Raw genomic sequence first — 25,307 nt, 5'->3', positions numbered from 1 at the left:
GAGCTTATCTGCATTGAGTTGTAAGTATGACATCATTTGTGTATATCTAAGAGCAGGACACCACTAAAACAGCGGATTTTGAAAAATGATAGACCTAGATTTGAGACTTTCTGCCACAACCCATCAGAACAGATTTACTGTGAGGCTTTGTCAAAATCTTAGTTTCCTCATCTAAAAAAAGGAATAAAGATATTTCCTATTTCCTGGGCTATTTCAGAGGTTGAATAAGGTAATTCATGTAAACTCTAAACACAGTAGTTGCCCTAAGTAACGTCTAAGTATTAGTTATTATCTCTGCAAAATCTAGACATATAAGCAACATTTATTATATTGTTTCATCTTTTATTTTTTAAAACTTGCTATCCCAAAACCATGCTAAGGATATATTTTCAACACCTATGGAAACAATTCTAGAAAAAAAGAGTATATGCCCAATAATTACTTACTGAATTGAATGAAAATAATTTGTCTTTGGAATACTTTGGTTCACTTTGTGGAAAACAGAGCAAGAGAGTAAGATAATATAATAAGCAGGATGCACTAACAATAATAAAACGTGATTGATGTTTCTATTTTCTTTCTATTTCATTGTTAAATCTTCCCATTTATGCACTACTCATGTTAAAGGTTAACTAGGTTTAATACTTCACTCTGCCTTGAAGGATTTTAAAGGAAGTCTACAATTCAAGAAATCTAATATATAAACATTGTACTCTAGGTACTCATATTTTATTATTGTAGTACTGAATAAAAATTTAAAATTTAAGCTCAGTCAGAATCTCTACCAAAAGATACCCCACTAGGCATTTAAATGCTTTGGATGTTGCTTTTTATGTGACTACAGTAGAATTCTCAGATGGCCCCAACTTTCCTGTCCCCTGGTGTACATGCCCTGTATAAGCATCCTTCCTTTGAATGTGGATAAGACTTTAACTATGACAGGAAAATCACTCCATGATTACATTATGTTATATAAGACTTCACATTAGCCAACACAAGAGAGAGATTTTCCTACTGGTTTTGAAGATGCAAACTGCCATGTTTTAAAGGCCATGTAGCAGGAAAACAAGGGTAGCCCCTAAGTACTGAGAGTAACCACTGGCAGAAAGCCAGAAAAAAAATCACCACAAAACAAAAGGATGAGATCTTAGTCCATCTACTGCAAGGAACTGAAATTGGCCAATAGCCAGAAAGCTTGGAAGAGGACTCTGACCCTCCAGTGAAATTACATCTCCAGCCAACACCTTGATTTTAGGTTGAATGTTTCAGGCTTTATCCAAACTACATAGGCCCTTCAAGAAACTCTGAATTCGATACACAAACATCTAAGTGAGCGCCAACATTTCTATAAGAGTGTCCTCCACTATTCCAGCTTGCCTTGAATTTAGTTCTTAATATTCTCAATATAATAATTTTCTTTTACAAATTATCTTTCTCTTGATGGTATTGCCTGATATGTTTTCCCCTGGTTATATCATTCCTTAAATATTTATTTTCTGAAGAAGTGTCCCTCACATGCATAAATTGCAAGGGCGGAAAAGTGAATTCTTAGATAGGGTATTCTCTTTTAACCATGGGCAATGTAATACATACTTTCCCTTCATCACTACCTCATTGGTTGATACATGGAACAGCAAAACATTTGGGTTTTGAGGTTCTTACTGATTTATGCCTGTGAATGTAAAATAGAAATAGCAGTAATAATATATATAACAAACATGACATTTTTATAAATTATTATATTTGTTTTAGTGTTTGTTTTATTATCTGCAAATTAACTTTGTACCATCTTTTTTGAATGTATTTTTACTGCTATGTTGGTAATATTTCATATCTTACAAGGTTTTCACTTACACTATATCATTAGCACTTCCTAAAACTCTGGTATATGGTATGTGATAATTAGAAAAAAATAATTTTATGTATATATATCAAAAGGCAAAATATAATGTCCCAGATGGCACAAAGATACTGTTCTTGTGTGTCAGTTTTAAATGCTTCTGACCTGTAAAAGTCAACTACTCTTTAGTTTAAATTAGACATAATTAAAATATTTAATCTTTACTTTATTACCACTACATTTGCACCAGATGGAATTAATGCTAAGTTTTTAGCTGGTTTCAAGCTTAAAGAAATTCTGTTTGCTTATGGCATTCATCATTGCTGCAAACTAAGATCAGGCTCTGTTTGGTTTGGCTTCCTCCAAAAGCTGACATTGAGATAAGGATTCAAGTACAAGTAGTTCATCAGGTAGATGATCCCAGGACAGACCAGCAGAAGAGTAGGGAAGGGAAAGCAGCCAACAAAGGGTATCTGGGTTACATTGTGGGTAACTGGAGCTTAATCCTGTTGAGGATCTCTGATAACCAGTAGTATAGGACAAGCACCTCAGAGTCAATCTCCTCCAAGGATGAAGGAGCTGAGATAATTATATACCACCTGCCCTCAGCTTTTGCTTAAGATGTGCTTCTGGGGAGTAGAACTGATTCATTTCCCAGGTGTAACCAGGTGAGCAAAGTAGCCTATGGCAGTGAAAAGAAACAGAGGTTCTAGCTCAGGCAAAGAAACAGCTTCTAGCTTTTAGATGCTAGGCTGGAAGCAAGTGGAAGGAAAGAAGTTAAACATGTTGGGAGTACCTGCTGTGTGTTCAGCAAAATATCATTCATTTAAAATATATTGTATTAAATATGATACAGCACATATCATATACTATATATTTCTTCAATAACTTTTCAAGGTATTCAAGATGAGCATTATTATTCCTTTTTTAAAAATGAGGAATATGAGGCTTGAAATAATTTCCCCAAAGTCACTTATTTTCCAAATGGGAGAACTCATCTTTGAACCACAGTCTATCAGTCTTCAATCACATGCTCTTTTCACACACTTTTCACATACCCTTTTTCACACTAGCATTTTGCTTTCTAGTGATAATTAAAAAAATAAAAAATAAACTCCAAACTTTATTCAAATTTTATTAGTTTTTCCCTAATATTCCATATGATCCTGTGTTCATTTTATACAGAATACCATCTAGATTACCACATTACATTTAGTTGTCATATATCTTTAACCTTCTTTTTGAAGACTTTGATTGTTTTGAATAGCAGTGGTTAGGTAATGTCCCTCAGTTATCTAATGCCTATCTAATGGTTAGATTGGGGTTATAGGTTTTTGGGAGGAAGACTACAAAGGCGGAATGTCATTCTTATCATGTCATATCCAGGGTGCCCAGTATTAACATGACTCACCATTTAGAACTTTGATCACTCATCCAAGGTAGTGCTTGTGTTTATTCACTGTAAAGTCACCACACCAGTCTACTTTTTGGAAGCAAGTCAATAAGCACAGCCCACACACATTGGGGGAAAGAGAGAAAAGTTCCGCCTCTGGAATGCAGATCACCTCCATAAATTATTTGGAATTCTCCTGTACAGGACATCTCAGAGATCCATTTGAACACATCTTAATTTCAGTCTAAAATTAGTCACCATGTCTTTATATAAGACTTACAATTTATTCAAATTCCTGTAATAAAAGGTAAATCTAGTAATGGGGTACTTGTTTCATTCACTTAATGAAGAAAAGCTCTCTTTTGTAGGTGGATTGTAATGTGACTATTTCTGCCACCTAGAAGTAGGACCATCTCTTAGCAATATGTAAGCTGAGGATTGAACACTGGCAACTGTGACCCTAAAAGACCACTTTGATCATTCCCTGGTGTTACAGTGACCATAATATGCAACTCTGAATTTGCTGGATGTTGTATTTTTGGAAAAAACAAAAGTGCCTCTTAAAACAAAAATATACCAATTTCTGCATATTCCAGCCAGATGCACATATTTTACTTCTTTTAAATAAATTTTTAAAAACCCCAAATTTATGTAGAAAGTTAGCAACTAGAGAGTTGGAGTAGAAATATGCATATCTGGTAGGTTTTCATTAGAAGACTAAGATTCTTTATTAGAAATTAGAATGCATGGCGACTGTTTCCATGGTAACTTACTGGGGCCTTTTTTCCTTTAATGGAAAGGTATCATTTCTGTACATACCACATGTAGCTTCTTGCTCTGTATTGGATCAAGTCCTTTGATAACAGAATAAAAGAAATGAACTGAATAAAACTTCTATACTTCTGTCCCTGCTTGTGGTGAAATTATGTTTGGGCACTAAATAACAAGAATAAAAAGCCCTTTTCATTTTGACTGTATTCATTCACCATGCCATTTTAATAACAAAAGTGCATGTCCAAGTATTTTCATGGGGTTGTATTGGAAATAGGTTACAAGCTATCCTTTGACAACCTTTGCAGCCTGAATGCTCTTTGCTCCTCTTGTCCTCTCAAATCAAAATCCCCTTGCTTGACATTTACATTCTATTATAAGCTTAAGTCCTCTACATGTAAAACTTAATTTTCCACTCTCCCAAGTCCAGGCCTGACACTCCATTCGGGTCTATATCCTCGCTGTCCCTGCACACTCTCCATTCTCTGTGCACACTGACAGCTTTGTGAAGTCTTTTAGAACCACTCCTGTCCTTATGAGACTTTATTCTGAATGCCTTCTATATAGCAGTATAAACATTCTTTGTTTCAAGAATCATTGTTTTATATTCCCATTGAGATTGAGCATAAGGGATTGTGTTCCTATTTACTTGTTTATATTTCATCTTGTTAAAAAGTGAAAGTGGAATTAAACAGAATTTTATGTGAATACAATAGATAAAAAATAAATGAGAAAAAACCCATCCACATAAACAATGATAACGTAATAGAATCTAAGAATGAGGCTAATATAAATAATTGTCAATAATATTCTATGTTATTAATTTTCTCTGTAAGGGCAATGTTTTCATTGTAAAGAAAAAGAAAAGGAAAAAAAAAAAAGGAAAACTGCTTCTGAGGAGACAAACAACTCTCCCTCATATCCAGTAAAATAGGAAATTCTCTTAGGAATACTCATGGGAAGAACTATGACCTATAATGAACAGCATCATCATCAACTTTATTATACAAAAAAAAAAAAAAAAAGAGTTTTAGTTCTAAGTATATTCTTGTATTTGTCTTGGTGCCCATATATTACTGGGTACATCTATGGTGTTCAATGAATTCTTGATTAATAAGGTTTTTGTTTGTTTGTTTGTTTGTTTGTTTGTTTTAATGCATTAGTTTTTGGTTGCCTGGTAGATTGCTCAAATTTTTCATATTGTTCTGAGACATTTTTTAAAACCATTTGTTTTTTATTTTTTATTTTTTTTCTAAATTCAAGCTTTTTAAATTCATGACCCCTGTCCCTGGACCAGATTTCACAAATCATCTGGATTTTGCTTATTTAACAAAAGAGATTAAGAACTGACAAACCATATCAATTTATAGTATTAGACACTGAAGGCCAGAAAGGACAAAGGACTTTTATAAAGCCACAACTATGGACTGAATGTGGGTGCCCCCTCCCCATTTCATATGTTGAACCCTAACTGCTGCAAGATGGTATTTGGATGTGAGGTCTTTGGGAAGTAATTAGATTTTGATGAGGTCATGAATATGAGGCCCCCATAATGAGATTAGTGCCTTAGTAAAAAAAAAAGAGGCCAGAGATTATTCTCTCTTCCTCTCAGCCCTGTGAAGAATTCTCCATAAGACAGGAGAAAAGCACTTCAATCTTCTGAACCTCAAAAGAATTGAGGTTCAGAAGATTGAAAAAGTACTGAGGAGAAAAGTTCTACTGGAACTAAATAGTTTAATAGAGACAAGCCTATATCTTCATTAAGTTAGCAGAAACCTTGGAGTCCATCTCTAAGTAACAGGGGCTTCAGATGGGATAAACTGGTGGGCTGAGGGAGCAGATTAATGCTGCTAATAGCAAAACATTTTTGTTGTAGTAGATTTATTGGTAAACAGGATACTCTTCTCAGTAAGAAAATTTTTTAGTGGTGTAAGAGAGGTACATATGTGTGTGAGCATGAGTGCGTGTTGGGGTTTTATTAAATTAGGATATTATTACACTTTCTGCTTTATGAGAATATGTGATATTTTACTTTATAAGGGAGGTTTTTCAAAACATTCTGGGAATCCCATTAATAAAATGAATACAAATTTATGTGAATTTTCCTAAAGAGCTTAAAGTTTTAAAATTAAAGCCTTATAGACATTTAATTTACAGATATTTAGATCATGGACTGATATGATGATATACTATAATTGATTAATCAATAGAATACATATTTCTTTCCTACCATGTGTACTGATGTCTTTGATATTATTATCATTTCTTCCTAAGATGCCTTCTTAGAGACTGCTGTTTCCTCCAAGTTTAGTTTGATATCCCCCTTGTTGTTCATATAGCCTCTTTATCCATTTATTGCTTTCTTCATCAGCAGTCACGGTAGACATTTTTATTATCTTAACACCAGGAATATTTGACTTTTTTTGAAGCTGGTTTGTTTTTACATTATTGACACAATGAATTACAGAACCAATTTTATGCTTACATCTAGAAAGCTTGGAGCAATTATTTAAATGAATGTGGGACTTCAGGGAATTAATTTTAAATACTTTACAGTAAAATAGTAAAAGTACTTTCTAGGTTGACTTGCATTACCGATTTTCCTGTAACTCTTAAAAAAATGTTGTATGTGATAGACATTAACTATCATTTTTCAGAAATACATAAAGTTAGACTGTACAACATTCAGAATAAGAGACAGATCTAAGAAACAGCCAATATTAAGGCTCAGTTCTTAGGAAACGTTAAGGAAAAAAATCTCACAATCTCCGAGTAACTCCTACCAGGGAATGAAAAGCATTAGAATACAACATGTTTGTCATTTCTTTCTATGCCAGGAAATACTCCGGCCTGGCAAAATTAGGTAGAATCAGATCATGGGATTAAGTTTCTACGAATTTTAATCAACTCTAAATTTAATAGATGTAATTTTAATACAAATAACAATGCAATTTATTTGAATTAATAAAGTGTTATTTGTGATTATACAGTTCTTGAATTAAAATTTGAAAAAAAAGCAGCTTAAAATAATTTTTAAAATTCTTGTGCAGAATTTATTAACTATTAACTGAAAGGACATTATCTTATCATTTAATATTTTAAGAATTTACTTTTAGTCTTTTTATATTTTAAAATTTGTATTCATATAGGATTTAGAGCTCATTGAAAATTTAATTTATTATGATCACAAAAAGCCAAAACAAAATGAAATCTATAAAAATGAATTTTCTATAATTAAAAAAATCTGTAGAACCAGTAATTTAATGTCATTCTTTTCAGCTACCACGTCATTTCTTGAAGTAGCAAGATGAAATAACATGTTTCCAACATTGAGGAGGACTTAGTATCTTAAATCTCTTCTCCAAAGGGATATATTCTTTTTTAAAAATCTGTACCCATTTTTTAATTTTAAATTTAAAAGAGTTAGACATTTATACAATCCATGAAGTGATCCCCCGATTACTCTAGTGCCCATCTGGCACTACACACAACCATTACAGTAGTATTAACTATATACCCTATGTTATCCTCTAAATTCTCGTGGCTTTTCACAACTACTAATTTGTACTTCTTCATTCCTTCACTTTTTTCACCCAGTCCCCAAACCCCACTCCCCTCTGGAAGCACCAGTTTGTTCTCTGTATCTGTGAGTCTGCTTTTGTTTAGTTGGTTCATTTCTCTTGTTCCTTAGATTCCTTATATAAGTGAAATCATATGGTATTTGTCCTTCTCTGTCAGACTTATTTCATTCAGCATAATACCCTCTAGGTCCATCTATGTTGTTGCAAATGGTAAGATTTAGTTTTTTTTAATAACTGAGTAATATTCTGTTGTATATATGTACCATAACTTCTTTATCCAATGTCTGTCGATGGGCACTTAGGTTACTTCCATATCTTGGCTACTGTGAATAGCACTACTGTAAACATAGGGGTTCATAGATCTTTACGAACCAGTGTTTGGGTTTTCTTTGGATAAATATCCATAAGTGCAATTGCTGAGTCAAAAGATAGTTCTGTTTTTAATTTTTTGAGGAAAAAAGGGGTGTATTTCTTATAATTATACATGTGGTCAAATTTACTGCAAACCAGATAATCCAGAATAATCGCCCTGCTTTGAGATCTCTAACTTAATTCTATTGCAAAGTTACTTTTTGCCATATAATGTAACATTCACAGGTTCTAAGGGTAAGAATGTGGACATCTTTGGGGGTCATTTTTTAGCCTACTATAGCTCCAAACTAGCTAGGCATGTCTATAAGAACAATTTCATCCTCCAGGAAGATTTTCCTTGATGTGGTTTCCTAAAAAATGTTGCAACTATTTTTGTGATAACAGCAGGTTCTTGAGTAACTTTGAAATTTTTGTATGATTTTTTTTTTTACTCATTTATTCTTATAATAAACACATTGCTGTAGGGGATAAAAAGGACAGTAACTAATTACTGCTTTCAAGAAAAGTTTACAATTTATTTTTGGAGCTATGATGAATAAACATACATAATTGAATGACAAAATAAGAGCTAAAAAACAAAAGAAATATTGAGAGATAGTATATAAGTAAAAAAACAAATGAGAAAAATTTTAAGTGTTATGAGTTCAGAAGAAGAAAATATCAATATGGATTGAAAAGCAGAAAAAGTACAATTCCACATGAAGAAGATTGAGTTTTGAAGTGGAACTAAGAAAACTATGTAAATTATGGACTATATAACTAGAATTTACCTAGTTAGAAAGTGCAGAAAGGTCATGCCAAATGGGTATAAGAAAAGGGAAGATATGATTTTTAAAAAGATCATAATAACAATTTTTAAAATGTCTTCTTAGGCTATATCTAACAAAGCTGATGGAGTTGAGAGTTTGTATAGGTGAGCAACAGAGATAAAATTAGAAAGGTAGGAAGTGGTCAGATCATACAGAACTTCGATTAGTACAGAATGTTAACTTTATCTTTTAAAAACTAGGAACTTTTAAAAGGTGTTTTTGTTTTTCCAGCTGAGAGTGATATGTTGGAAGGAGCCCTCACTTCATTATTGAATGTGAGTAGAGTGAAGATGAAGACAGGCTGGAGCTATGGAAAAAGTATATTGAAAATTGCTATAGTTATGAAACTGTTGAGGCAATCAAAGCCTAGACTGGGAAAGTAGAATTATTAATGTAAGAAAGGAAGAAATAGATAAAAATAACACATAGAAAGAATCCACAGGGTTTAGTGTCTAATTTGAGAAGGGCAGTAGGTAATGAAAGATAAGAGAAAAAAAAAAACACAAAAGATGGATGAATAAAGAATTTAAGGCTTTGGACAAAAGATGTAATTATAGGCACACTGAGTTTGAGGCAGCATTTGCTCATTTAAGTATAAATGTGTATTAGTCAGTTTGAAACAACAGGTGGAAGATCAGGAACTGATATGACTTTGGAGCTTCCTTATACGTAAATTTGAGGGGATTGCTTTCCTAGGAAAATAAAATGTAAAGAATCAAGAATAAACAAAGTGGCACAAAAGTAATAGACTCTCTGACCTGTACATGGATCCCAAAGGCTTTGCTGACACTTTGACTAATCCCACAATAGCAGGACCTACTGAGGCTTAAAAAACTAATTCTTGGATTGATGGACTTGAGGATGGGGAGGGACCTCATGATCTCTGGAAAAACTGGGCCAATGTGAAATGTTTGTCTTTGGGTATTTTCTCCAACTAACACCGTATACTAACATCATCTAGAATGTCTATTACAGGTTAGGATAACCAGGTTTTGTTGGATAAATGATTGAGCCCAGTTATCATTCCATCCTCAGTATATTCTGGTAGGTAGGAGCATGAGCCAATCAAAGACTAGAGAAATTCTCCTAGCCAAGCATTAATGAGATTGAAAGGTTCTTACAAAAATTCCTATTTCGTAGAAGTTATAATAATTATGTTCTCTTCTAGCTTGCATGTATCCAACTCATTTAAACATTTAATGAATGGTACATGTTCTTTCTTTCCGCATAGGCCATTTCATTTTGCTTGCAAATTTACTTTGTGAAATCCCTGGTGAGTTTTAATTCTATTATATAAGATACTAAAAGTGGATAAAATTAGTGTAAAAATGGTTTCTAAGTAATTATAGTACTTATAAAAATGCAAACTTAAAAATAAATACATATGTGTTGAATGAATGTATTCATTACAATCTGTGACTACACTAGAATGCATTACTAAAATAATTAAGCTTTCTCTAAGAGATGGACTGTAAGGAGGAGAGAAAGTATCTACTTACTCTCAAAAATTTGTAATACACCTGTCTTGAGGTTAGATTCTTCTTAAGTATAAGTAATCACATTTTAGAGGAGGAATAGAAATTTGTAGGAAAATATAGGTAAGACCTAATGATCTCTTCTTTATCTTGACAGAAAACAAGGTTTTAATAAATGGTTAGCATAAGCTTCTTTAAAGGCTTTCTACCCTGAAAAATAGATCTGAATCATTTACTGCAATAATTTACATGGAATGTTTCCATGTGATTTCTAGCTCTCCAAATGAGTGGCTCCAGGGAAAAAGAGAAACATTATAACTACATTGGCTAAAATATGAGTATTTCTCCCTTACTTTATATTTTCTATCTCTGGAAAGTATGGGCACAATATGTACCGGGGCTGCTTTTTTCTCCCCTTTTGGATTAAAGATGTATTGTAAATCAAAGAGAAATAACACTGAATTTTTGAAAATTGTATATTGATATTTGATATCAAAGTAAAAGGTTATTTTACAAATATAATGTTAATTTAATTTATACCCAAATATATTTATATAAATTTTAAATAAAAATTAGTGGCATAAAATAGTATCATATGTGAGTTGACATAACATATGCCCAATAGACTAAGATCTATTTGCCAGTTTTGGTATTGGCTCCTTAAAAAATGATGTATATGTCATTTAAAAGCATCTTATTTAAAAAGAATGGTATTTCTATATCAAAAATAGAAAACATAAAAGCAAACAATTATTAGAATACATAAACTGTTTAAAAGTCTACCTATGAAAACACTATAAACAAAATATTAGGTCAGACAAATATTTGCAACATGACAAAAGGTCATAATCTACTTAATAAAATGTTTTCATAAGTACATGAGAGACAAAAGAATCCCTTCAACATCCAAAGGAAACATAAGCAAAACATGATTAGGAAATTCACAAGGTATTAATGACAACTTAAAAAATGCTTAAATGCATTGATGATGTGAGAAATATGATTTAAAATAAGATACAATGTGTCTCCCATACTAAATTGGCAATGATGAAAAACAAATAAAATACAATACCCAGTTAGGGTTGGCCATGGTAATCACAATCCTGGAGACCATGGTTGGGAACCAATAAAAGTATAGAGAATAGTGAATATAAATTTGGTGTTGAGTCTGCCAAATTTAGGTTCAGACTGACTTTACCACCTCAATCATCTTACAAATCTCTCAGCTTTTCCATTAGATTCATGAGTAAAATCAGGATAACAACATTATGTACCTTCATAGACTGTTGTGAGAATCAAAGATGATGCATATTAAATGTTTATCTTAGTGCCTGTTCTTATTTTAGCACTTAGTCCTATTAAATTGGTAAAAAGAACGATTTGTCACTGTCTATTAAAAGCCTTATTCTGTTGTATAACCTGCGATCTATCAATTTACCTCTAGACATTATTTCTAAAGAAGTCAATATGATGCTTATCAGGTTTTAGCTACAAGAGTATTGAGCCCGGTCTATGACAATGGGAATTCAAAAATAACACTGTGTGTTAAATAATAACGGATTGATTAAATAAATTATAATTTATCCATTAAAAATTTGTTCTGTTTAAATTAAGAAGTTGCTGGCCAAAAGGTACCAAAAAGAACCTAATTTTGGGGGGTTTTAAACAGTGAGTATGTCTTAAGTTTGTGACTGGAGCAGTGTGTGGCCAATAGTGCAATTAGAGAAAACAGTATCAGTGAACTGTAGAGATATGAAAATATACAGAGTATGCAAGAAATAAAAGTTATCAGATATATTTCGAGAGCACAAGGAAGTATTAGAACATCAAGGAAGACTAGGCTGGAAAGCCTGATGGGAATAAAATTATAAGGGGTTTTGTATATCTTAACTATTCAATTTTTACTTTATTCTTTGGGTGGTGGATAATTATTGGAGATATTAATCAGATTTTAATTCTAATGTAGCATGTATAAAATATATAAATGGAATCCTATAAGATGTATGTGAATAATGAAGTGTTTTGACTACACAGAATAAAGAAGATATAGGCTAGGACAAAGATAGTAGCCCTACCTGTAAAGGGACTTAAAAGTAGGAGTTAAGGGGCTTTACTTTTGTAGAAATCTCAAGATTAGGTAACCAATCAAACTTCAAAAGTGAAGTGTCTATGTTGGGTTTCAGTTTTGGATGATTGTGTGAAAAGAAAGAAAATGAGTACATTTGGAAACGGTTGAGTTTGAGATGACTCTAGAGATTTCCCATCATTAATTTGCAATTGATTCCAGAGCTCAGGAAAGAGGTTGGGGATGAAGATATAAATGTGAGTCATTAGCATTGTAGGAGACATGAAAGTGCTTCTAGGAATCTATGTCATCTTTTCAGAAGTATAGAGAACACAATTCCCTAACTTCTAGTAACACACTTTCTACCAGTAAATTGTAAGTTCTTTCACTTGTAAAAATATGTGTTCAAGATTTAATCGTTTCTTTTTATTTTCATTCTTTTGAAAATGTTTAATGATCATCATGATATTACTTGCTAGTGAAAGAGCATTTTAAGAACTGATAGAAAATTGGCTGTCTAATTTTGTTATTGTTATTTGAGGTAGAAGACTTACTATTAAGATTTTTAAAAGAAAAAAACATTTTAAAAAGAGTACTTCAAGATGATCAACTGTTGAATTTAATAATATTTTTCTACTTGCTATCTTGTTTTTACAGTATTCCCACTATAAAAACTTTCATGCATTCTTCCATCTGTTGACATAACTAGTTTTTATTAGGTATCTACCATATCCCAAGCCCTGTGCCAAGTGCTGGGGATAAGAGAGGAGAATATGTTGTTTAATATGAGTGTTTAAGAAAAATATTTCCAATGACTACTAAAAAGTAAGTTTCTTCTTGTATCTCCATAACTTAAAAAAAAGTAATATAAAAAAAACAACAACAACAACAACAACAAAAACAACTACCAAAACTCCTGTGCGAGGAGAAATGGTTAAGGATAATAGTCAACAAAATTAAAGTACCTTTATTTCAGAAATGTAACTGAGTGGAAATGCTAAAATACAACATTAACATTTGTTATGACTTTTGTGTAAAGGCAGAAGAGAAAAATCTGAATATTTTCATGGATTGGGGATACTTTTAAGAATTCAAAACTAACTAACCATAAAAATAGATGCTGCTTCCATGGTAACGTAAAAGAATAGCAATAAAACACTGGGGAAGGTAGCTCTGAGAATAAAATTCTAAAATATGTTCTTTTTTAAAGCAAGTTAAAATTTTAAACACGTCCCTAGTATTAATCATCCTAGAAATATTGAATTCTACCAAAAGTATAATTCACAGTAGGGTTTTATGTGATGGGTTAATTTTTTCATAATATATATTTGTTAAAACAACAGGAGAGACAATTCATTTTAGTAAGCTTAACAATATAGGAAGTGTTCATTTACCTTGCCTTTGACATTAGTCACTAAAAGAACATTTTGTTTTTTCTTATAGAAGCAAAAAGAGAAATGATTAAAAATATAAATGGAAATAATAAATAAAGAAAATAATTAATGGTCATAGATGAATAAGCACTGTTTAGTATATGCCAGGCTAGTGTTAGTCGCTTTACAAATTATACTAATCTTTAAAGAAAAAAATTGGGGAAAAATATTTCATCCATTTGATAGATAAAATATTAAAGCTCAAAAATATTAAGTAACTTACCATAAGTTATCCAATCAGGTCAGAACAATGTTATAAAATGATATTCTTTTATTCTAAATAGTTCCTTTTCTTCCATTTTTTGTTTAATTATGATATTAATGGATATATACAAAAAATGTGGGGTAAAAAGTAAAATTTCCTATTCCAACTCAATCTTCTCACCAGAGGTAATTTACATTCCAGATAGATTTCTATGCATATAAAATAGCTTATGTAGCATCTATATAACTAAAGATATCATAGATAACTACACAGAGAAAAATGTTCACACATCTTCTTCATAAATGAGATCATTCAAAGTAATTTGTACTCTGGATTTTTTTCTACCCTCCTTTCAATTTTTGATAGCAATACACATAGACCTCTCTCAGTCATTTTGGTGGCTATGCAGTATTCTATACTATGGACACGCCATGATTTATTTAAATATTCTCCTCTTGGTAAATATTTAGTTGTTCTCAGTGTGTTATAACAAAAAGAGCTCCAGTAAACATTCTTGTACATATATTTGTAGACATGAATAAGTATTCATGTAGATGGAAAAAATATTGGTTTTAATTTCTTCCTTGTCATTAATGTAGAGACAGTATATGTAGGTATAGGTTTTTTATTCTTTTTTCACTTTATTTATGAATCCCTGAGGTTGGTGTGTTTGAAAACAGCCTTCCTTGGCAAGGTGTACATAGTACTAAGGTATAAATTCATTATTCTGACCATGAATTCCTTACTCTATTGACCTGACTATTGTTTATTAGGTGCCTATCATAGCCCAAGCTCACTGACAAGTGCTGGGGTGAAGATAGGAGTAAGATATAGCCTCTGCCAATAAGAAGTTGACAGTACAATGGAATAGCCTATTTCTAGGTATTTGAAAACTTGTAAATGAACAATGTAATTTTTAACATTTATGATTGAGGTATTTCATGTCATTTAGACAAATCCAGGCACATGACAGATTATCCTTTTTAACACTATCAATGGCAACTTAATGAATCCTTAAGGATAATTCATTTGAGGTATTTCCCCTCTCCTTTTAATCTGCATTAGAATCAGAGTGATTTCATAATAATGCTTCTCTTTTTTAATTTTATAGGTCATTATGGTGCAGATGATCAATTGACTTTTTTAAAATTTTTTTATAAGCTATTGAAACATATTCTAAATGTCCACTCAATATCCATAGTAAATAAACTGTGAGGAGCAGGCACATGTGAGTGTAAGGTGCAATGTTTAGTGCTTTTGTGCTTGAGGCTAGAAATATTTCTAGCCAAAGAGACATACACAGAGGTATGCTGAACATCTAGTAAATCTCTTGTTTTTCCTAATAAAAGGACAGACTTATTTATTGCATCTCTTATCTAGCCCCCCTCTTCCCACCTTGAATGTGGACATGATGTCTGGAGTTTCAGCAGCTCACTTGTGATCAGTTGATGATAAAAGTTAACTTTTAGAAGTAAAGAATGGAAAGATAGAAAGTTTTTAGTTTCTTGATGGAATCACTGGGGACATGAACAAAAGTCAACATCTGAGTACCTTTAGATTTCTTACTATGTGAAAAAAAATTAAAACATGCACATTTAGTCCTCCAACAAGCTGTTTGCCATTTTTAGCTGAATTTATTGGGGCTCCATTGGTTTTGGGTAGTAGAGCTCTCTCACATTCACTGTGAATATAATAAGCTGGTCCATTTTTGAATGCTCTGTCATTGTTCTGCCTATATTACTTTTATAATCTTTCATAAGGTCATTTTTCATGCTGTAATTTTGAAAGTTCAAATTAAATATTTTCTTGCTTATATTGAAATTTTAGAACACTAGATATGATTTTAATAATTTTTAATAATTTAATAATTTAAGAAGGAAACTTGCTTTTAATATTTTCCATTGAATCACACAGGTACTATTTGAAGTATGGTGCCAAAACTTACAAAGCTAATTACTTTTTCTCTATGGATCCTTGACACATTCAGCTGCATCACAAATATAACCATAAGACTGTGCTGGATATAATAACTTTTGCATTCTCAGTTCATTCTAACGCACTAGATAACGAAGTTACTGGTGCGTTTCTCCTCGACTTTTATAGACAACTTGTCTACAGAGGATTAGCTATCTCAAACTCTGCTTTGTAACAAATTTTATGAATTCCAAATTCTACCTCTCAAAACAGCCATGGCAGCAGGGCTGCTTCACCTGAAGACTCACAGCTAAACAGACTCCATGCGGCCCACTGTACAGAGCTACTTTCCAATACTTAAAAGAGAGTACACAAATTCTTGTAATAGCCTGATATGTCTCTGATAATTGGACTGTCACACAAAAAAAGCTTCTCTAGATCTAGAGTCAGCCATCAATCTTGTTTAAATACAACATTTTTACCTGGTCCAAAGGGCACCTTCAGATAGCCAAAGCAAAATGTAACATATGTACTTATCCATGTACTTTAAAACCTTATTGAACCTCAAAAACTCATAGAAAACATGCTATACATAAACATTTACAAAGAACATTCGGAATAATCACCACTGGGAAAACATCATAGTTGTTGGATTGTTTTATATTATTTAGTTGGTAATGATAAAACATAGTCCTCATTTGCTCATAAAGTATTTAGCTAGCTTCATTAACTATAGGTGGTTCACTGAAAGTGTTGCCGTTTTTTTTTTTTTATTAAATTCTGTAGTGCTTTTTTTTTAAGAAATAGGATAATAAAATAGCCTAATGAGTTATTGATTTGAATGTCAATTAATTTGTTAAACTAAGACTTTATTGTTATTGGCATGTTAGCCATAGTCTAACTTGATAGTTTTTACAATATATCTCTTCCCTTCGAAATATGAAGCTGATAAAAATAGCTTACCTGATTTCCTCCCATACCATGACAGTTGAATATGCCCACTTTTTCATTTTCCTTGCGGCCCATGTTGTCTAAACATTGATTGGTTTCGACATTTCTTATCTAAAGGAAACACACAAAAACATAAGTTGGATAGTAATATAAATAAAAAAATCTTTGATATTATCAAATTGCATATTGATAACAAAATGATACATGTTGTAAGGAAATTTCTCTAAGAAAAACACATTGTTTTAAATATTCATTTTTCTTTTTCCATGCCCAGTCTTAGATCTGTATAAGTTTCTAGACTTCTATCGAAGTAAATTTGAACAACACTAACATTGTCATTAGCATCTAATTAAGAAGCACTTCTTGTTTACAGCATAATATCAGAGAAAAGGGCAACATCTACATATTACAAATTAGGAATTCTTCTTAAAATCCTTTTAAAATTAGGACAGTGTCTAAATTTCACTCAAATAACCATAACCTATTCTTGAACTTCCCATAGTATTATATGCAAAACAAAACAAAGCAAAACAAAAAAAAACAGAAATAAATTGATTAAATATTCAAGTTTATGTTTTATAGATTGTTTCATTACTAGATGTTCCACTCTGTATATTAACAAAGATTAATTACATTCTTTATTTCTGTAACTAAAACATATTCATGCATCTTTTTTCATTCCTAATGCCAAACTTGATGGAAAGCAGTTGAATCTAAAAATGCCTAGTACAAGGCTAAGTGATGATTTTACATTAAAAATTCTTCAAGAGCAAGATTAAATTGCCAACTGCAAACATAAGATTCTTAGTTTACACTCAAACACTGCATTAGTTCTGTAATTAACATAAATTAATACATATTTAAGCCAAATGTAATTTCAAAAGCCATTCACTAATGTTAGAAACACTAAAATTACTAAATCATGTAAAGATAGATGAATGCAAAAAAAAGGGAGAAAAACCTTTTTAATAGATGGAATGTTTTCAACTTTTTCCTTAGTCTCAACCCCAATTATGCATTTACTATACATGTCCACTCTTCCAAAAAGTTCTTATCTCTGACTCTTACTAGGACATGCATATTTTACTGTTCATTCATACATCACTTGGATATATCTATTTAGTTATCTATCCTTTAGGTACATGTTTATTCATATTGGCAAATGAATAAGGTTAAAAACTTCTACAGAATATGAATTAGGCTTATATAATTCATTTTTCTTTTCTTTTCTTTTTTTTTTCTTGGTATGGAGAAGAAACTCATGGCTAACTAATAGCTTCTGGAATTGGAGAAAATGTTGTGATTTGCATTAAGGCCCCAGTTGGCAACTGATAACAGTGGGGATTGGAATTCAGACTTCATAAGGGTTGGAAGAGCCAAGCAAAGTGGTCGAACCCTGCTTCAGTGGGCTGAGATTTAGAGCAGGATTATAGATGCTTTCATCTGAGCAGCAACCTATGAGATATGACAGAACATCATGAATATTAGGGGGAAGAGATACAAGCTTCAAGAAACAATATCTTGTCCAAGTCGCATACTGGTGGGTTTAGGGCTAAAACGTACTCTCTCTTTGATTTAGGTATACTTGAGTGATATAAAAATAATAATTAAAATGAGAGATTTCATGGCAAACTTTGGGGGTAAGGTTAGGACTGTAATCCATGGGAAAAGGGTTAAGTAATTTTTTTCAGTGTTTTGCATCTGGGCTGCCCAACAGACTCACTTGGAAAGCTTATAGAATATTCTGATTTGCCTCACCCTCATAGATTCTGATCCAGATGGTCCAGAGAAGGACTAGGATATAGTTTAAAGCTTCCCAGATGATTCGAATGTATAATTAGTGTTGAAACCCCTATATCAAGAGAACACAATGGAGTGCTTGTGAGCTGAAAATCTATGTGTTTTGTGAGTCATTTTGAAAACTCTAAGTACTGATGGAAAACAAAGAAGATTTTTGTGGCAATGCTGATTCCTTTATTACTCAGCGGGGATGTTTAAGGGCAAATGTTTCCAGCTGTACCTGACAGAAAATGTTTACACAGGAGACCATTTCTAATTTTACAAGTCTAAATTTCCAGTTCCTGTACTTTTTTGAAGAACTGAAAAAAATTGTTTTCTATATTTTGAGATCTTCTGGCTCTGTTCTTCTCGTCTACTTTTATCTGGACCTTCAATTTCCTTTGTCTCCATTGTCCCTGCCTCCTCAGTTTGGGTTTTATTCCTTGAAGTTTCACCTGAGAAGAAGCTTCAGCTAGTGAGTTTCAAGAATTCATAGGTCATAGAGTGTTCAGACCCTAAAGACATTAGAAAGGAAACTTTTCACTGAACTCCAAATTGGAATGCATGAAACACCTCTCCCAGTTTTAACTACTATTATCATATATTCATGAAATTCACAGCTCATATTTTAGGATTTGTTAGAATACCTTGCCACCTAATTTTGTTGACATTGTCCATCAATTTCTTTTAATTAAAAATATTATTTTAAAAAATTTTTGTATTACTATCCTGGATATCCTGAATAGCTCTTTCTGTTTTTGTGGGAGAATTCAAAGACATTCAAATGCTATGTCATTGCTGCCACTATTTTTTTCAGAATTCCAGAATACTCTTATTTTGGGGACTGCAGGAAAAGAAGCCTGTTATATATTTAACATGTTCTAACTTTTCTATAAAGTAGTTTGGTAGTTTCTGAACATGTAATATCCCTTGTCTCTTAGGATATAGAAAAGGTATACAATATAGGAACTCAAGTCAAATCTGGTGAGGCTGGCTGATCTGGGAGAATAGGAATAGACAGAAGTCAGTGGTTTAGGACAGCTGTCAGAATGAGACAGGGGAGACAACCACCACCACCACCACAATAATAAGTAGCAATTATTGTAACAGCTAAATTGCATGAGTGCATAAGTATATAAATAGCATTTATGTGTAATAGCTAAATTAATATTTATAACCAACCTACTACCACTATTTTATAAATGAAAATATTAAGATACAGTGAAATTAAATAACTTGTCCAAATAAGGAATTGAAAGTTATAATTGAAGTTATTATAATGAGTTTGGAAATAGCCCAGTCCTGAATCCAGGCAGGCAGAAGTTTTCATCAGAAAAGAAGCCTGGAAGGAGCAAGGGAGGGTCGAGTTCTAGGTAACAGTAACGGCACGTCATCCAGACAATGGTGAAGGCACATGGAACAAGCCATATGAAAGCAGGCTAGGATCAGACCTAAGACCAAGCTAAGAAGATTAGAAGTAAAGTTTTCTTCAAGCTGAAAGCCACACTGTTCGGCTGAAGTTATGTAAATAATTTCTGGCTTTGGCCAGGACGACATTAGATACAAACAGGAAGGGGCACAGAGTATCAGGGAACAGGGGTATTGATAGTCATCATTAAAAAAAAAATAGGGGGGACACATCATTTGGATAGAGATGATGTCTGAAAGGTTTATATCACCAGGCCTATGATATCCGAATTTAAAAAAATTCATGCACACCTAGAAAGTAGGTTGGTATACATCAGATTGCTCACAAATCAGTGAGCCCAACACAATGGGAATTATTATTACTTATTATTACAGAACGATGAAAATCTGCTACATATTCTTCAAAATGTAAAAATGGTCATTAGTGTGTACTGACAATCTTCAACAAGCAATCAATGCAAATTACAAGATATTGACACACAGGAAAGTTCAAACTATGCATCTCATCTTTTGAAATACAAGACAATCAGATTTAGGATTATATTGTGTGATTTTCTAATCAGAACTTTTCTAAGAACACTTGGGACATCAAACAAACATATATTGCCAAAAATTATTGTTTAAGCAAAGTGAAATTTCAGGAAAGACCTTGGTCTTGTCAGTGGTACCATATTACCTAACAATACAATTGCTTGTTCATGGCATTAAGAAAAATCTAGGCAACCAACCACTGAAGAAATTTATCCATTAGAAGGTCCGTATAGAGTCTGTTCTATGACTTGAATCAATATAAATATAGTATGCACTGGTAATTCTGAGATCTAGAATATTCCTTTAACTCACCCTTTATGTTGTGTTATAGTTTTGAATATGCTGTGTAGAGCCAACATAGTTTTAACTTTAATTATTGTCCACCTTGAGATTTCTCTGTTAACACATAATATTTTATTGTTTGAAAACATTTTTTTAATGGCATAAACTTGAGAGTATTTTTCCCTCTTGTGTTTTAATGTTTGAAATCAGTAAGCCCTTGTCTAAATGTTTCTGCTCATCAGCAGCATGTTTGGTAATGTTCTTAAAACTTAAAGTTTTGTTCATTAGCTTGGGCTCCCTCTGCTGGATTGTAATAGCAAACAACAATGGGAACTCCACTTCTTAAAAGAGGCATATACTCCCTCTCATCGCACACACCTTTACATTTGAACATTAATATGTAAGATCCATTCTAAAAATAAGTGTTTAAATTTAAACTTAAACTAGCTTTTTTTGCTTTAATTACAACAATACTTGCTTATCCTTCAATTGCACATTATATGACTCATTATTTTACATATGTCAATCACATTTGGTTTCTCTTAACTTTGTAAAGAAAGAGACACATTCACAGTAAATTCTAGAGTTAAATGTTAATATTTCTATATTATAATTGTCATAGTGAATATACATTTTAGCATATTTTCTCTTTACCAAATTGCAAATAAATCAGAGAGATGAGTACAAAATCTATATGCTTAAATCCAAGCTGAGTTTGGTTTAAAATGCTCTGATTAATGACTATGAAATTTAAAAATTCTGAGTATGTGATATCTTAATCTCTTTCACAAAGAAGGAAAATAACATTAAAAAAATGAACGATTCTATTTATTTTGGTGGATAACAAAAACAAACGACAATGAGAATTAGTTCTAATCTGATTATCAGCAAAATGAAGTAAAAATATTTTTCAGGTACTAAACTCACTCATTTTGTTCACAGGTGGGTCAACCAGCCCATATTCTTTAAGGTTAACATCTGATGAAGAGTACGTATTCTACCTGTACATATGTGTATTCAGCTACCCTGAGATTAAAATTAACTACTGGGTACAAAAAGTTTTAGAAATATAATCACAGGCAGAGAGAATTGTCCCCATTTGTGTAAGTCATCTAAAAGGAGGCTTTCTTACTGGTTATCCTATTAAGGGATCAAGACTGTGAATCTATAAATAGATCGATCTCCTGATTACCAGCTGAGAGGGTAAAACTCTAAGCATTTTAGCTTCTGCATTTGGCAGTAACTGATTATACACTTAATCCCTACAGCCTAGCAGCTTCCTAGATGTCTATTTTTAGTGACTTAAATTTGCTCTTTAACAATATTTAAGGATACAGTACCAATATGTGCTGACATCTTAATTATTATGGTTAAAAGATACAAGAGGTAAAAGAAGTGTTGAGGTCAAGTATGTACTACAAAATGCATAGACTAATGTCTAAATATCTTCAAAGCAACACACAACTGCAAATTTTAAGCCCCAAGAGTTAAGTCACTTGACTCCAGAAATCCTCTTCCTCCTCTTACCCTCTGATATACCTTTGCTCTACATAGCTCATAATACATTTTTTTTCCCCCAAAATGCTGACTTGTCATAGGCCAAAAGTTTGGGGTGAGGGATTATTGCTTTAGAATGCCATTTTTCAAACTGAACCTTGAATTAGCCTTTATATTACAAGATCAGAACCTGGCATGCTAAATCTATGTAAACTGAAGGCCTAGTTAAGAGAAAATTTAATGCTGCTAAGAGCTTGACTTCCTTATTCCATTATGATCTGCTTACTGAGTCTAAAAGGCACATGCTTCATTAAGCTACTTAAAGGTTTTAGTTCAAAGCAATTCCACAGCTTTTAATTTCCCATTGGAAATTGCATGAAATTCATGGGCTGGGTAAAGTAATATTTCAATTATCTGAGCAAAATGAGAAAACAGGAAATTAAGATATAACCATCTGACATCAATAACTCTACTGATGACTATTTTGGTGACAAAATATGATAAAGAGAAACTTAATATCATATTTGCCTCCATCTTCCAATATAGCTAGGAAAGTTAAAAAGAGAAATTGACAGGGAATTGTTAATATTTACCAATGTACTACAGTATTAACTATAAGGGTTTGAAAAACTTTAAAGTTTGTAAATTGTTAAATCTTAACAATTTCATTTGAAATTAAGTGTGGAGAATATATGAATACACTACAAAGAAATAATTTTGTTGTCTTGATAAGTAGCTTGGACAACTGATACCACTGTGATATTTGATAAGTAGTATCTTTGTATATAAGGCAAATTAGCTTTTTCCCTTCTTTTCATAATGGTTAATGACAAGCAGAAAGAAAAAGCTTTAAGTAAATGACTGTTGTCCATTAAGAGTTTATCCTAAACTCATTATCAACATGTCTATCTTAAATTATGTATACATGACTATGCAAAATTGAATTGGGAAGTAGTGCTTGGTGAATTTGTCCTTTTGTTTCCATAGAAACAGTTGCTGGATTGCTTCTCTTTAAGTCTGTCTTTAAAGTGGAAAACTACAGTACATTAATATTGTAGAAAGTTAAAAACAATATATCTCAGATTTTTTATTTTGTTTAGTTTTCAAAATGGGAGTTCATAGCATGTCTATATAGCTCATATAGGGCACCTTTCATTTCTACTAAATTTCTTGATTCTTTCTTGCTATCTCCCTACCCACCTTTTCAGTAGAATGACTAAAGAATGAAGGTCTTTCCTTATTTGACTTTGCACTCTTAGCATACAAAACAGGTTCCAGCTCAAGCTCTTGTTTAATATAAACATTTTGAATGAATAAAATATAATAATATAATCTATTTTCTTCTCCTAGTTGTAAGAAAAAATGAACTTTACTGTTAGACTAAATTCATGTATTTTAATCTTGACTTCAATAGTTAGCTAGGTCTATGACCCATAGATCAATGACATAAACTTTCTGTATGTCAGTTTCCATATTAAATGGGAGGTAATAACGAAACCCAAAGTCAATGAGTTGTGACTTTTAAATGATACAGTGTTATAAAGTATCTAGAATAATGTTTGACATTGTAAGAAATCAATAAATAGTAACTATAATAATTACAATAACTACACTTCTTTCCAGGCATAGTACTGGATGCTCTGTATCATCGGTCATTGCTAGAGCCCTGTTATGATTGTCTGCTTGCTCCTGACAGGTACCTGAGAGGATACCTAGTGCCACTCACGTTGTAAACTGTGAGTGACATCGGAATTTAAACCCTCCTCTACTTGACTCCAAGGTCTGGGGTTTTATCGATACAATATACTGCCTTTTCTGGATACGTTTCAAAAACTCGGAAAGGCACAATCTCTCTCTTTAAACGCTTTTCAAATTCTTTCTATAAATTAAAATATGATCACCTGATCCATTACGGAAGATAGCTAATTCAAAATCAGTAGGTAGCACAAAGAAATTTGCCCACAGTATACTCTGTTTCTAGTTTTTCAGGAAATCAATTAATTAAGTTTCCTTGATGTAGAACCAGAAAGTATAAAATTAGATTTTTAACATGGAAGTAAACATCTAAGTTCCATTTCAGAGCTCTGAGTTTTTCTCAGGACTCACTTGGGTGGCCTCAGATAATTTCCAATAAGTCTTCTATACTCATATCTGTCTTGTTACAGGCCCTGGTCATATTTCCTTCTAGAGAAAGCAATCAATGTTTACTCATTAGCTGGGTCCATTGACTACAATGGAAGAAATTCTCTACTACAAAAAAAAAAAAAAATTCTCTTTTACTAAAGATATAGTCAGATTCACAATTGCTCAAACTTTTCAGTAAAGAAATAAGAGTACTGGATTTTTTATTGAGGATCTTCAGTAGGACTAGGTCATAATAATGAGCATACAAAAAGTGCTTGCAGTTAAAAAGCACCCTCATATACTTTGTTTGAATATAAATCTCTATTACATTGGTGTTAGCGTGGTATATTACATATTGAAGACAATGCCAACAACAATCCCTTCCCCCACTCCTACCATAAAAACAAAATAAATAAATAAAACCCTGAAGCTTAGAACTAGGAAATGACTAAAGTCAGACCCAGAAGATGGTAAATTCAGTAATTATTGCACATGAAACTTTGCACTACGCTATTCAGATTAAGGTTAAATATATGTACACTGAAAAATTCTATAGAGAGATATTTACATGGCTAACAAAAAGTGAAGATTTGACCAATAACCCATGGATATGGCACAGAAAAACAGGCTTTCAAAACAATTCAGCTAGGGCTCCATTAAGTTTGAGCCTTATTTTCTAGTTAATTATAAGTAAATTATATTTATGGATTAAAATTACAGAGTGAAGAAAGTACAGATTTTTTTTTTTTTTTGGCAAATAAACCCAAAAAAGGATTAACTCGAACTCTATAAATTTTCAGATATTCTATTATGATCTACAAAAATAGCAATTTCAACCAAAGAACAAAATTAATAAT

The 25,307-nt window shown here is 32.2% G+C and overlaps 1 protein-coding gene across 2 annotated transcripts in view; it reads right to left on the bottom strand.

Moving 5' to 3' along the window:
• The window catches only part of GALNT13 (polypeptide N-acetylgalactosaminyltransferase 13), a 451,827-nt gene that overhangs the window by 44,274 nt on the left and 382,246 nt on the right, over nt 1-25,307 (bottom strand). For both annotated transcript variants that reach the window (XM_039855967.1, XM_039855968.1), the window contains exon 11: nt 16,822-16,920. In XM_039855967.1, coding sequence (XP_039711901.1) covers nt 16,822-16,920 — 99 coding nt within the window. The remainder of the gene's footprint in view (nt 1-16,821; nt 16,921-25,307) is intronic.

Source organism: Pteropus medius, unplaced genomic scaffold, assembly GCF_902729225.1.
Source record: "Pteropus medius unplaced genomic scaffold, Ma_sr-lr_union100, whole genome shotgun sequence".
Lineage (NCBI taxonomy): Eukaryota > Metazoa > Chordata > Mammalia > Chiroptera > Pteropodidae > Pteropus > Pteropus medius.
The sequence above is the reverse complement of the archived record's forward strand: the minus strand, read 5'-3'. Positions and strand labels throughout refer to the sequence as shown.